The 15,549-nt window shown below is 49.8% G+C and overlaps 1 protein-coding gene across 1 annotated transcript; it reads right to left on the minus strand.

Annotated features, from left to right (window-relative positions):
- Positions 1 to 562: 562 nt before the first annotated feature.
- Positions 563 to 11,667, minus strand: LOC102956399 (interferon-induced GTP-binding protein Mx2). Its single transcript, XM_042956619.1, is given in 9 exon segments — positions 563 to 757; positions 4,162 to 4,315; positions 4,317 to 4,395; positions 4,397 to 4,430; positions 8,617 to 8,741; positions 11,329 to 11,338; positions 11,461 to 11,553; positions 11,556 to 11,618; positions 11,664 to 11,667. Coding segments are annotated over 8 exon segments (495 nt in total). The 3' UTR covers positions 563 to 757; positions 4,162 to 4,228.
- Between the last annotated feature and the right edge of the window lie 3,882 nt (positions 11,668 to 15,549).

Raw genomic sequence — 15,549 nt, forward strand, 5'->3', positions numbered from 1 at the left:
CATTATCATAATCGTTATGAATTTTTAAAAATTAACTTAAAATATCACAAATGTAAAATTAAAGTTTGAATGTAGACGATTTAAACATTGTGAAATGTACTATCAAAAACGGCTATCAAAATGCAACGTCTTTTTGCAAAACACCAAGGTTTTTGTCAGTTTGACAAGGTTGTGTCTTTTAGACAGGGATACGTCTTTCGAAGCCCTCTTCTGTGAACCGAGGGGAATCCCACTAGAGTTGGGGCTCCTCAAGGTATGTTCCCTGGATCACCTGGGAAGTTAGAGGGGCAAACTCATTGCCCCCTCATCCCCCTGATTTATTGACCCAGAAACTTGGATTGGGACCCAGGAATCTGAATTTAAATAAACTTTCCAGGTGATTCTTTTTTTTTAATTTTTTCAATGTTTACTAATTTTTGAGTGACAGAGACAGAGCACAAGCAGGGGAGGAGCAGAGAGAGAGGGAGACACAGAATCCGAAACAGGCTCCAGGCTCCGAGCTGTCAGCACAGAGCCCGACGCGGGGCTCGAACTCAGATCATAACCGGAGCCCAAGCTGATGCTTAACCGACTGAGCCGCCCAGGCGCCCCCAGGTGATTCTTGTGCACATTGCAGTTGGAGAACCACTGGCTTCTTTCTTCCAACTCAATGTTCTTGGGAGTACGTGTTTCCTGGCTCAGAAGAATTCGTTGCTTTTGTCTGACAGGCTGGGAAAATAACTGGCTGTTTCACTGTCAAGGTCGACAAAGTGTGAACCTGTTAAAAGGATACATTTGCTGAGTCAGTGTTCATTCCTTTTGCCCTCCTAAATGGTTTATAGTTTTCTTCCTTCCCTTCTTGCTTCCCAGATTGATCGGCTCTTTGTTTCGACATTAGGCAGTTGTTACTTCCAGTTTCGGAAGCTCCCCTGTGAGCCCCTGGCCACGAGCGATTTGGTTTCCAGAACGTGCTTGTTTCTTGGCTTGTGTGGGCAGCTCAGTGGGGTGTCTCAACCACCTCAGGACGGAGTGCCTTGGGTAGGCTGTAACTTTTGCTACTTGCAACTCAACCCATTGAAACTCAACCCGTCGACTCACACTGACAAGGCAACGTGAGCCCATGGGTAAGTCTTCCTGCCAGACGGGGCACCGTGGCCTTTCCTTCCTCCCAGGAGAGCTCGGAAACAAGACGGAGCACAAGGGCATTCACGAGGGACCCTGGTGTTAATGCTCAGGGAAACCTTGCTGCAAGGGAGTCGGGAAGCCAGAAGGGGGAGCTCTCCCTCCATACCACTGTCCAAGAAGTGTCCCTTACAGACCCGGCAGAGGACTCCTCAACAGGAATCATCAACTGTAGGCCCCAACAGGAAGAGACGTGCACGGCATCCCCTACAAGCGACCAACCACCCCCTGCAGCTCAGCCAGGGAAAAGCCGTCAGCACCCTGAACGCGTGCTTTTCTCCGATGGACTGAGTTCAAAACAACCCAACTTTCTCCTTCTTCTGTATAAAATAAAATTCTTCTCCTTTGTTTGTGGGACTTGCCTATGGTTTTGCCATGGCTTTTTACCCCCCAAATTGCAATTCTCTGTCATTCCCAAATAAATTCATTTTTGCTGGAGAAATAACTATTTTATTTCTAAGGCCAACAACCTATGTGAGTGATCATTTTGCCAATTCTGGGCTTTATAAGGGGGTCGGTAAGCTCACCTCCCCAGGATGACACATGCCTTCAGAAAAGCCAGGTAGTGCATTAGGGCGACAGTTGCTAATTACAGAGTGAGCCCAAACCTAAGCAAGCATGGTGTTAGGAAGGCGAAATTTATTTTCTCTTTACCATCCCAATAAATTCATGAGGTATGTCACCTGTTTTATCTACAGGAAAACAAAACAAACTTAACTTCGTAGAGGTTATGTGACTTGCCCAAACTAGTATTTTATTTCTTGTAATACAGAATTACCTCCAAATAGCCAAATCAATCTTGATAAAGAAGACTAAAGCTGAAGGCATTATACTTCTTGATTTCAAACAGATTGGACAAATCTACAGTAATTAAAACACTATGGTACTATATAAAGGTGGACATTCAGACCAATGGATCAGAACAGTGAGCCCAGAAATAAACCCACACACATGCAGTTAGCTGGTTTTTGATGGCGGGGTGGGGGCGGGGGGGGGGGGTAGGTCCAAGAATATACCACGGGGAAAGGATAGTCTCTTCACCAAATGATGATGGAAAACTGGAGATCTACATGCAAAAGAATGCAACTTACACTATACACAAAAGCCAGCTGAAAATTGATTAAAGGCTTGAATGCAAGACCTGAGATGGTAAAACTCCTAGAAGAAAACATAGGCTGAAATCTTCACGATATTGGTCTTAGAAATTATTTCATGGGTATGATACCAAAAGCACTGGCCACCAAAGCAAAAACAGATAAGCTGGACTACAGCTTAGTGGAAGTGGAAAAGCTTCTCCACAGCCCTGGAGACAACGAACAAAGGCAAAAGCAACCTACAGAATGGGAGAAGATATGTGCAAACCATATAACTGATAAGGGGCTAGTTCCCAAAATACTTAAAGAGCTCCCACAATTTAACAATGATGACAACAATAAAATCCTAAAAACCTAATCAAAACTGGGCCCAATACTTGAATAGAGATTTCTTCAAAGAAGACATACAAATGGCCGATGGGTCACGACCTCATGGTTCGTGGGATCGAGCCCTACGCTGGGCTCTGTGCTGACGGTGTGGAGCCGGCCTGGGATTCTCTCTCGCGCTCCCTCTGCCCCTGACCCTCTCTCAAAAATAAATAAATATCAACATTTAAAACAAACCACACAAGTGTGAGCAAGGACGTGGGAAAATTAGAACCCCTGTACACTGTCGGTGGCAATGCCAAATAATGCAGCCGCCGTGGAAAGCCATAGAGATGTTCCTCAAAAAATTGAAATATGGAGCAACCGTGTGATCCGGCAATCCCACTTCTGGGTATTTGTCCAAAGTAGTTTAAATCAGGATCTCAAAGAGATATTAGCACTCCTTTGAGGATGCTGGCCCGATCAGAAGATGTGGAAACAACCTAAGTGCCCACAGGTGGATGAATGGATAAAGAAAATACACACAAAGGAATAGGATTGGGCTTTTACAAAGAAGGAGATTCTGCAGCATGTGACAGCATCGATGGACCTCGAGGACGTTGGGCTGAGTGAAATAAGCCAGCTACAGAAGGACGAAGACTGGACGATCCCACTTACGCGAGCCATTTAAACAAGCCAAACTCACCGAACCAGGGGGTAGAATGAGGGTTGCCAGATGTTGGGGGAGGGGAAACAGGCAGTTGCTAATCAACAGGTGTGACATTTCAGTTATGCAAGATGAATAGGTCTAGACGTGGCCATACGACATCGTGCCTGTAGTTAACAAGACTGTATTGCGCACTTAAAAATTTGTTAAGGGGCGCCTGGGTGGCCCAGCCGGTTAAGCGTCTGACTTCAGCCCAGGTCATGATCCTGCGCTTTGTGGGTTCGAGCCCCACGTCGGGTTCTGTGACTGCCTCAGATTCTGTATCTCTGTCTCTCTCTGCCCCTCCCCTGCTTGCACTCTGTCTCCCAAAATAAATAAATATTAAACAATTTTTGTTAAGAGGGTAGACCCCATGTTAAGTGTTCTTACCCCAATAAAATTAAATTTTAAAAAATGTACATGCTGTTTTCTAAGTGACGGCACAATTCTAAGGGCTTTACAAATGTGAATGTATTTCATCAGAAAACGATTGATGGTAAAGGCCCAGAGAGGTTACATGGCTTGCCCAAGGCCACACACCAGGCAGTCTGGCTGCAGAGTATTTGTTATTTACGTGAACTCAGGGAGGATCGCTGGGGCTCATTTTTCCGACACCACTCTGAATGCTTCTCACGTCAGCGGTGAGTCCCCAGCACCTGGGCCCTCAGGATTTACAACCAGACGCACGATGACCGACCACTTCAATGCATTTGCTCATCCAAGACTTGACTTTCCCAAAGACCTTGAGTGGTGGTTTTCAAAGTGTGGTCCCTGCACCAGTAACATTGGCCTCAACTGGGAACTTGATAGAAACATAAATTCTTGGGCCCCACCCCAGACCTGGTGTGACTATAAAACTTGTATAATTTTATCTCTATCACTTGGTAACCTTACCTTGGCCGGTTCCGGAAGGCAGGGCTGGCTCCCACGGAGTTCTGTTCTAGGACCGTCCTGAAGAATGTCACCTGAAATACCGATGTGTCTGGAAGAACATTTCTTCCTTCGTTGCCTCCGCCAACGTCAGCTTGTTCGTGATCTGATCTCCTGCCGGCTCCACACGTCGCTATCCCGTAACCCTTCTCAAGACGGGACGTGATATTCTACACCACACTCACGACAACTTTTCGGTGCCTTGCCCGCTACATCTGCTTTGGTCGGGATTCCTGTGAGATGGTTAGCGAAAGGCAGTGGAATGTTCCGTTTTCTCCTCAAATATACTTGAAGGCTGTGAGGCTCTGGGATCCTTCTTTGGCCAGGACCAGAGAAGCCTTCTGTTGCGATGGCCCCGCGCCTGACACCCTCTCGGTGCATTCCATCGCCACCCCTCTTATCTGCGTGTTTATTGTTCTTTCGCTATGCAATTCATTAATTGCCTTGTGGGATTTATCGAACAAACATTCCCGGGCACCTGCTGGGTTCCAGACACCAGGCAGCGCGCATCATCATTACTGACCGACGCCCACCGGATTGCCCGCAAGGGCTCGGTCCCTGCTGTGCAGAAGGTCGGTGCCCCTCTCAGGTGTCTCCTGTCACAGAATCACGCTGCCCTCCTCCTGTGGGTGCCTCCATTGACATTGTCCTCCCGGCCTCCCTGTCTCCCCGCTGCCCCCACATACCCTCCCACTTGGATTGGATCGAAAGCTTTGAATTCTGAGTATTTCTTTCGATTCTTGGGGCATCAAATGGCCACTGCATGTTTCTGTTTGTTTGTTTGTTTGTTTATGTTGGGAACCGAACGTCATCTTCTGCTATTTTCGTCCTTGTTTTTAATTTGTGGTTAAGTCTGGCCATCTGGCCTATCATTTCCTGAAACCTTCCTGGCCTCTAAGCAGCTGAATGTCTGTCTCTCTGTTTTACCTTCCTATTGGCAGAAGTTGTCCTTCTTGTTACTAACAGAGCCGACACATCTCTGAATGTACGCCCGCACTTCCCAAAGGAAAGGAGAGGACCCTCCAGTGGGAGACGAGGTAGCAAACCTGGGGAAGCCCCTCCTGGGAGCCAGCAATCATTCAGGAATGCCTACATCCCTGTCCTTTATCCTGAGAAAAAGTGGGGAGATAATAAAGAGTGAGACTTGCTATCAGAATTCACGCTAGGGGGTGCCTGGGTGGCTCGGTCGGTTGAGCGACAGACTCCGGATCCCGGCTCAGGTCAGGATCTCACCCTTTGGGAGTTCGAGCCCTGCAGTGGGCTTTAAGCATCATCTAATATCCCAACTATTGCGCCACAGAGAAGGGAACGGTCACCCGTTTTTAGATGCTTTAGGGTTTTTTTTTCTCTTTTTAAATTAACTCCTTCCTGCATACCTTGCACATTCATATGGAATTGAAAGATGCTTATTAAGCACGCTACTTTAGTTGAGGAAGCGGCAGTGAACCAGACTGCAGAGTCCCTGTTGTGTGACTACCCCGTCACCTTCCAGCGGGTAAAAGCCAGATACATTAGTCTTGTGATTTGCGAGAAATAAAGAAACATACCTTGAGAGTAACGCTATTGAGAAGCGTTACGCAGAGAAGTGACATCCGGTCATGTGCCGGCAAATGAGTGCAGGTGGGTGTGGGTGGTGCGGTGCTGGGCTGAGTGGACAGAAGGCCTCTGGGAGGGTAGCGTTATGGGTTGAGATCTGCACACCCAGCCCTGTGAGGAAGGAGAAAGAGCATTCCAGGCCCTCGGGCTCACAGCTACACTGAAGGGTGGTGGGAAAGGCAGAGTGGAAGGGAACCATGCGCACAGAGGCGGATGGAGCCAGGTCACAGGAGGGTTTGTCGTCCAGGAAAGGAGCCTAGGGTTTTGTACGTGGCGTGGACGCATTAGGGTAGAAGCAGAGGAAGGGCGTGACTTCATTTACCTGTTCAAAGGTCAGTGGAGGGTGTACTTAGGGCAAGGTGAGAGCCAGGAGGCCAGCAGGAGGATGCTTGAGTAGTCCAGGCAAGAGAGGAAGGGGGCCTGGCCTACGTGGTGATGGAGCGTGGTGGACAGATGTGGTTTTGGTTTTGGGGACAGAGTCATCTGGACTCCAGATGAATTAAAAATGGAAGCAGGGGAAGGAGGAATCAAGTGTGACTCTTAGATTTAGTTCTAGAACTGGGCAGGCAGATGTGGTGCTGGGAATAGGAGGAGAAGCCTTGGGAGGGAGGAGGACTGAGGCAGGGTGGGGTATCAGGAGCTATGTTTTGGTCGCACGAGATTGGAGACCTTTGACAGACATCCAACTGGAAATGTCAAGTCTAGGGAAAGGGAAGGGTCACAAATTTAGATCTGGGAGTTGCCAGCTGATAGAGATGAGCTCACCTGATAAGCTTGCCTAAAGAGCACGTGTTGACGAGGGAGGATCTCAGAGCAAAGTTTTGGCTTTCCGACTTTAGGGATCAGAGAACTGAAGAAGCAACCAGACCAGGAGACTAAGAATGTGACCTCCAGTGGCCAGTGAAGGAGGAGACCGAGGGAGAATGGTGAGCCAGAAACCAGCAGGCTGTGTGCTACAGCAAAGGAAGGAAAGATTTCAGGAAGGAGGGAATACGGTCAGCCATGTTGGCTGAGGTCGAGAAAGATGGGGACAGAGAAGTGACCACATGTTTGGCAGCACGGAGGGCACCGGTGACCCTAACAAGTGCCATCGCTGTGCCATGGTGGCGACAGGAGTCGAGCTGGAGCTGGCTGTGTAGACAGTGTGCAGTTAGCAATGGACGGGTGGGGAACCAGTCTGGTGGAGAGTTTGCAAATATACTGACTCACAGCTCTTTTTGTAACTTGGTATTATATAAACCACCACTCTATTAGTCACCAAATTTGTTCGTTTTCACCCTTTTGGAAGTACTGTATAGATAATCCATTTAGCTTCCTATTAAAAAAATTGTGGTAAAACACACATCACTCATGCATACAAGAGAATCATTCAGCTAATGAAAGTATGATTCTCCTGCCTTCACTCCACCTTCAGTTACCCTGGTTTTGAAACTTACGTGCGTTTTAAAAAATTGTGGTGAAATAGGCATCACATACACGTTACCGCCGTAGCGACTTTAAATTGTACTCTCATTGTTGTGTGACCATCCCACCAGAATTTTTTTCATCTTGCAGACCTAAAACTCTGTACTCGTCCATTAAGTCCCAAGTGCCCCACCCCACCCCACTTCTACAAAGATTTTGATATCCAGATAGATCTCCCTCCCAGACCGATGATATTACCTACTGTGGCCATCAGTAAAACACCCTTCACGACTTAGGATTGAGAGGAGAGAAAGAAGGTTGACCTATGATGACTGATGACCCAAAGCCTGAGTGTTCTCTCTGGCTCAGTGCGTTTGTGATGCTTGGAGAAGTCAACAGCTAACAGGCCGCAAGCGTGGTCCAGCGCGTGGTGAAACGTTATACTTGAGGGGTTTGCCCCTACTGTTTATTTCTGTCCTTACTGGAAAACCAGGCATCTATGTGGGAAGAAATGGGAAAGGCGGTTATATGACGAGTGTGCATTCAGTCAAGGGAAATGACCTGCAAAGTTCCAGGAAGGTCAACTCGACGGGTAGGTGGGATGGTTGGTGGAGAAGGGATGTTGAATGGTAATATTGCAAATTAAAAAACATAGCAGCAACCGTTTGTTGAGAAAATACTATGCGCACAGACCTAAGTAGCATTGTGTACAGTATTTCTTCATGGAATCCTTCCAACAAGCCAGCACATAGGTACTTACTGGGAGTACCGTTTCATGGATGAGGAGACCGAGGCCAGGAGAGGTTAAATATATTACCCAAGGATATGTAGCCAGAAAGTGGTAGAACAAGGACTCAAACGAGACAGTGTGTGCTCTTAAACCAAGTTCCCTGTAATGCCTTCCAGGGTGACTTTTTTTTTTTTTTTTTTTTTAAGAAATTTAGGAGACCCCAGCTGCCTACAAATTCTGCTTGAATATACATTCTGCAGGCCCTCTTGTTCCAACATCGGCCCAGTAGAATGTTCGCTGAGACCTTATAAAGGTGCTTTCCATGCACCAATGGGTCCCAAGAACTTTACCTGTAGCAAGGCAGATCTGAAGGGCCAGTCATTTTCTCCTTTCCAGACCATTGTGGGATAGCAGATAAGGTAGTTCTCGCCCCCACCCCATCCAGTATGGTTTGTGAATGCAAATGAGGGGCAGAGGAAGAAGGGTGAGGAACCCCCAAATTCTGGCCACGCCTCTAACCCTGTGAGTGGAGATACCCATCCACAGGGTGTGAATGCATCCTGAGCCCATGGAGCTTCTCCTGGGAAGAGCTCTTGTCTCTAACGGTGCTGCATTAAGGGACCTTCTAAATATATAAGAAGTCTCCCCCTTCTTACCCGTCTTCTGGAAGCTAGGTTCTTTCTTCTTACCTCTGGCCCTGTCTCCATCGGGGTCCACCTCCCGAGCCACGCTCAGTGCCTCTGTGCTGGCAATGTCCACGTTACAGGGGACCACCACCAAGTTGATGGTCTGTTGCCTCTGGATGTATGAGTGCCTTGATCTGATGACAAAAAAAAAAAAAAAAGAAAAAAAGCACACAAAGGAAGAGTACATCTCTGGGCATCCAACAATACGGCCAGACAGGTGTGATGGTGGAAAACCGGTAACTGAGACCATGACCTGGTTTTCATACTCCTGGGCGTTGGCTTGGCCAATCCCTTCCACAGGAAGGCCTGCCCATCTGCCTTTACTATGTTCTCTGTTGATTTCCTACTTTTCTTCAAAACCCACCACTGGTGGGGCGCCTGGTGACTCAGTCGGTCAAGCCTCTGACTCTTGATTTTGGCTCAGGTCATGATCTCACGGTTCTTGAGTTTGAGCGTCAGGAAGTCCCTGCACCAAAACTGCTTTGAATTCTCTGTCTCCCTCTTTCTGGCTCTCTCTCTCTCTCTCAAAAATAAATAAATGTTAAACTTTTTTTTTTTTTAACCCACCACTGGTATTTCTTCTTTCCCGAAGACTCTGCCTCCTGTAGCCAGACGAGACCTCTCCTTTTATAAATCTCTCCTGTGATGCTTCTAAGATTGTGCCTTCTATGACAGTGTTTGTGTACGTGTTGTATTTGCCCCAAAAGCCCAGGGGTGCCTTTGTGACATGTCATGTGCCATCTCAGTGTCCCCATGCAGTCCCGCAGAGGTCCCCAAGCCACAGGTGCTCTGTGCCTGCTGTGATAGGATCTGATGTCAATAAATGTCTCTACATGTGCTCATTCCTAATATTAAATACTTTTTCTGGAGTCTGTTCTTGGAAGGGGTCACTCAAATTAGAGAAATCCAATAAAATTTCTTAGAATCTGCAGAGAGAGATATGAGCAGATAAGCCTCACACACCAAATTTCAATCATGTTTTTGCCCACAGACAATACAAACAAGGAAAGGCTGACATCTAGGGACATATTTTTAAAAATAGTTTGCTACAGGGGCGCCCGGGGGGTCTCAGTCAGTGAAGCGTCTGACTTCGGCTCAGGTCATGATCTCACGGCTCATGAGTTTGAGCCCCACATCGGGCTCTATGCTGACAGCTCGGAGCCTGGAGCCTGCCTCGGATTCTGTGTCTCCCTCTCTCTGGCCCTCCCCCACTTGTGCTCTCTCTCTCTTTCTCAAATAAAAATAAACATTAAAAAATTTTTAAAAAATAATGAAATAAAATAGTTGCTCCAATTGACACGTGCTTTAGCTCTCATGATGTCCCATAAAATTATGTTAAGCTGCACACAGAAGATAATACTGCATAGCCACAAGTAGGAAATTTGCATCACATAAGCACAAGCTAGCATCATATAAACAATTAAGTGCCGGGGCCAGATAAAGACGACAAATATAAACAGGCCAAATTAAGTCCTAACCGTGGGAAAACTTCACCGAGGAAAGTTATAGTCGACTTCGGGAAGTGAATTTTAACGTGAACTGTCCTTCAGTTAAAAGGCATCTTCTCGTTGGTCTTTATTCCCCCTGCTACCCCCATGCGTAGCACGCGGTCTGATGTCTGTGAGTGAACAGACCATCCAGCGTTCTCCACCTCAGCACCATGGACAATTTGGGATGGATGGTTCTTTGTGGCAGGGGCCATCGGGTGCATTATAGAAAATCTAGCTCCATTTCTGGTCTCCACTCACAGGATGCCAGTAGCAAACCTTCTTTCCCAGGTTGTAACGACCATAAATGTCTCAGACGTTGCCATTGCCGACGTCCCTGGGGATGAAGTAGGCTTGGGGTAGAGACCACTGTATGAAACACATATCTTCCCATGCATTTTGACAGGGTCTTGGGGAGTGGTAACTGCTCCCCAGAATGTCTGCCAGCAGAGAGAGACCCCATAAAGATCACCTTCTAGTCATGCATCAATTACGGGCACTCATAGGCATTAGGTCCATTCCAGGGTCTGGAGATTCACTATTACGCACACAGGCACTATCCCTCAGGGGTTTGTGCCCCAGGAGGTAATGTAGACAACAGACACAAGGACCAGGTCCAGGGTATCGGGCATCCCGGAGAAGGTGGCATTTGTCAGAACTTTGAGGGAAATAGAGAACGTGCCACGTCAAAGCTGGGCAGGGAGAACGTTTCAGAGAGAGGGAAGAGAAGGTACAAGGACCTTCTGGTAGGTTCGAGGACCACTGAGGATTCAGGTGTGGCTGGAGTGGATGAGGGATGGGGCACAGTGATGGGTGTGGCCAATGAGCGAGTGGGGCCAGAGCACATCAGCCGCTGGATGCTTTTATTTGTAAGTTAATTTCTTTATTTTGAGGCGGAGAGCACAAGTGGGGGAGGGGCAGAGAGAAAGAGGGAGAGAGAGAATCTCAAGCAGGCTCTTGCTGTCAGCTCTGAGCCCGACACAGGGCTTGAACTCACCAACCGCAAGATCATGACCTGAGGCAAAATCAAGAGTCAAACGCTTAACTGACTGAGCCACCCAGGCGTCCTGGCCATTGGAAGCTTTAATGATGATGGACATGGAACCACACTGGAGAGTGTTGGGGAGTGATAGCCTCTAACCTGTGTCCTAATAGCTCTGCCCCGTGCCCTGGGCACTGCTACCCCAGTCTCCTCCCCAACCACTCAGCACAAGGGCAGGGGAGGCACACCAGAAGCCCTGCTGCTGCCCGCAGAAACCTAGAAGTCTCCTGAACTTCAGCTTGGCCCACTCCCAAGTTCTAGAAAGACCTAGAAGTCTCCCGAACTTCAGCTTGGCCCATTCCCAAGTTCTAGAAAGACTTGCCTGCAGTCTGATGTCCTGGGGCTGGTTTCCCACGGCCACACTGGTGATGCTGGGAAGATCAATGAGGGTCAGATCCAGAACCTCAGGGAGGTGATCTCCAGCCTGATGAGCTCATGGCTGATGCTAACTCCAAGGCCAGCTATGGTGTTCTGGGCTGTGGAGGCGCAGAGACGGGAAAGCCAGCCTTCAGATTAATGACCCATCCGAGGAAAAGCAGTGGTAGGAGGCTCCAAATGTCTCTGGTGCTTAGAAAACACTTCACAGAAGCCTGGGGAGTGGTCTCTGAGGCCACTAGTGTGGCCATCAAACACAGAGGTAGCATAGATATTCACCTTCCGAAAGCCTGGAGGAAAACATACCGACACGTTCATGGTGGGGTTACAGAGGGATTCTGTTCTCTTTCTTTACCCTTCTTGATATTTGCCAGTGACCGCGGCAGTGGCTTAAAATACACCCACAAATTCTTCTACACTCTTCCCTCCGAAAGGTGAAACCTTGAGCGCGAACCAGACATAGGGACTTCTGTCTAAAGATAGATGTGGCGGAAGTGACCGTGTGGGACTAGCAGTAAATGTGTCGTGACTGCCTCTTGCCTTCTCTTGCATGGCTCGCTCTGGGGGAGGCTGGCAGCCCCATCCTGAGGACACCAGGGACCGACGGAGAGGTCCACAAAGTAAGGCACTGAGGCCTTCCGCTCACGGCCACGTGAAGAGCGGCTCACCAGCCACAGTCGAGCCTTCAGCCGATGCAGACCCCGACAATACCTCAACCACGGCTCCCCAGGGACCCTGAGCCACAGCCCCCCAGCCGAGACCCTGTAGTTGCTGACTCTCACACTGTGGGAGAGAACAAATTCTGTCTTCGAAGTCACCAGGTTCGGGATAATTTGTTATGCAGCAAACAGATAACGCACACAGGTATATACTACTTTTATGAGAAGATAAACACAGACACACACACGCTAACACGTACACAAAAGCACGTACCAACACACACACATAAACGCACACTACGAACACACACAGTCAATTGTGTGTTTAGCACAGCGTGTTTCTGGGCGACGTAGACACCCCTCTACTTCCCGATACTTAAGGAAAAGCCCATCTGCCTGCTTCCTGTCTGTTGGAAAGGGGGGGTCGATCGGAAGGCCGGCGGTCAGTCTGGAGCTAAGCAGACCCCTGAGAAGAGGGGACCTCCCAGGGTCAACCCCCGGCCACCCCAGGGTCTGCCAGAGGGACGGCAGAGGAACTCAGGGAGTGGGACCCCTCAGCCGAACAAGATCACGTAAGCAGACACACCGTGTCCGTAGTACCCGTGTCCCTGTTTAACACCACCTGCCACTTCTCTTAGGTCCTGGAACGTTTTGTAGGAATCCCCCTGCACTGTCTCTTGGGGGGTAAGAGGTATGGAAGGAAGGGATGGAGAAAAGGAAGCAGAAGGAAAGCAAGATTATTTCTTCCCTTACGTTCATTTTTGCAAGTAGATTATTTCTGTAGAGTCTTCACTGGAGGTTCAAAGGACTTTTTGAGAACGGCATCTAATTTAGGGGATACCGAATATGTATCCCAGCCTACACGTAAATCATACACAGTGATGGGCATCTGGGCGGCTCAGTTGGTTAGGTGGCCCAGTCTTGATTTCAGCTCAGGTCACGATCCCGTGGTTTGTGGGTTCGAGCCCTGCGTCAGGCTCTGTGCTGACAGCCCGAAGCTTGCTCGGGACTCTCTCTCTCCCTCTCCTCAGCTCTCTCTCAAAACAGGCAAATAAACTTAAAAAATACTCAGTGATTCCATCCTGTGTCTCAGATTCCTCCTTACTGTGGAACCGATGGCGACCTTTAACCTGCGTGGGCGGGAAGGTCTACTTGTGTCCGGGTTCCATAAGCCGTCGATTGTCCTAAAAGTTTTAAAAAAACAGTTATGTCATAGATATGACAGAAACAATCTATAATAGTGCTCAAAAAATGAAAAAAAATTTATCCTTGAGCTGGACTTGAGCCTTGTCCGTGGGCAGGACAGTTCCTGTTCTAGAGGATGGCCAAAGGATAGGGTCCCTGGGCCACAAGTCCGACGGCGTGCACACTTGGTAACAGAGACCCAAGTGTCAGTAAAGATGGCCCCTCAGTGCCATCGGCAGGGACTTCCCATCACATCTGCAAGCCAAGTCTCAGTGCAGGGGCGAAGGACAGGCGTGGTAGTGGAGAAGTGACAGGCAGATTTGGGCCCCGGGGTTCTCCACGAGAGCTTTGCAAAGCAAATCTCGAGGCCGGAGGGAGGAGATATAGACAGAGCTAAGAAAGTCCCCCCACCCGCCTCACTTCTGTCACCCCCTCCCAGCTGCCCGGCTCTGCACGCACTTGGCTCGGCTGCTACTCACAGTGATGTCCAAGTGGCCTCAGGCCCAAGGGGGCACCAGACATGCCATGACGTGCTCTTGGGAGCAAGCCCCGTAGGTGAGCTGGAAAAAATGGGAGTCTTCCCCCGGGTTGTTTTTCAAAACCAGAAAAGGGACCAACGAGGATATTTTGTGCGCACACACTCAGAACCAGGACTAATCCCGCGGAGCCCCGTGTTCGGAAGGGTCCCCTCCTGGTTTGCTGTCTGCTTTCACTATCTTGAGAGTCTAAGTCATTTCGAACGAGGGGTCTTGCTGTTTTATTTTGCTCTGAGCCCCTAAGTCGTATAGCTGGCTCTGCTCTGAGCCTGGTTTCTCAAACTCGAGTGCACACGACCCATTTTGGAGCTCGGTTCAAGTCCAGATTCTGACTCAGCAGGTCTGGGGTGTTTTTCCCCAGCCATTTCTGCAAGCCTCCAGCAGAGGAGGTCACACTGAGGGGCCAGGGGCTAGGGGACGATCTTGAAACGAGATGATGTCCAGGATGATCTAGGTGAGGGGAGGGTATCGATGGCAGAAATCAGATACGTGGGGCACGCGAGCCAAGGACAAGACAAGGACAGAGGTCATTGGTTACCAGCTCAAGCGTGGAGACATAAGGATGATGCTCCCCAGTCACCTCGTCTTGTCCCCGTGGGTGTCCTCAGTCCTCAACACCTCCCGGCGTCCCACTTCCTTCTCCTCTTGGAATTAGCCGCCGATCCACCCAGGAACAGGAAGTGAGTCCTGGAAAATCTGGCCTGGAAGATCCTTCTCTGTCCAGCAGCCTTGTGGGGTGGTCATCCATATTTGGGGGTGAACACAAGGACTGGGGGCAGGACTTCTCCATTCTGGAGGGGGTCTCTCTGCTCAGCCATTCGAGGCCTGCAGACACGAATTCTCAGGGAGCTGAGCGCGGGAAGCCACGGAAAGGCCTCGACCCCGGACGCTGTGTTACCGGTCACATGGAGCCCCGCGTCCCACAGGGCCCGCTTTCATCATCTCCAGAGCAGTGCCCCAGGACAGCGGTGACCAGGACAGCCGGGAGTCCCGCGGGGGCCTTTCTCAGAGGAGGACCAGCACATGGAAAAGCCTGGAAGGAAGAGGCAGCGGGCTCCCCGGCGGGGACCGAAACACCTGGTGGGGACCAGGCAGCAGAGGACGAGCCAGGACAGTGAGGGAGCGGCCATCAGAGCCTCACCTGCAGAAACCCCGTGCCTCCCACCTTCAAGGATCTCCTTCCTACCTGGGAGGGGTCCTGAGGACCGGCCGGAGGAAGCCGATTCTCTCAGCACCAGGTCACAGGTCCTGAGCAGTTTTCCAAACATTCCAAGTTCGCAGGTGCCTTGTCCTCTCACCCCCCAAGGGAGATGCCCCAGTGTCCCCAGAGTCCTGGACTAAAATTTCTGTCCCTGTCCAGGGCTGGGAGGTGATGGGGCCGCCTGGACTGGGCGGGCACAAAGGAGCACAGGCCCGGGGACAGAGGCATCGGCAGGGGAGTGTCTCCAGGCCGACCGTGGCCACGTCCCCACGGTGCTGCTCTGTCCGCCACACGAGCCGGAGTCGCGGCTCAGGGTCTGAGGGCCCCCAGGACTCCCGGGCTGGAGACAGGCCTCGGGCTTTGGCCACAGGACCTGCATTTGTCCAGGTGGCGGCTGAGGAAAGGGGACAGATGGAAATGTGGGGAGCAGGGGGATCCATGCGTCTCCAAG

This window comes from Panthera tigris, chromosome C2 (assembly GCF_018350195.1).
Source record: "Panthera tigris isolate Pti1 chromosome C2, P.tigris_Pti1_mat1.1, whole genome shotgun sequence".
Classification (NCBI taxonomy): Eukaryota; Metazoa; Chordata; class Mammalia; order Carnivora; family Felidae; genus Panthera; species Panthera tigris.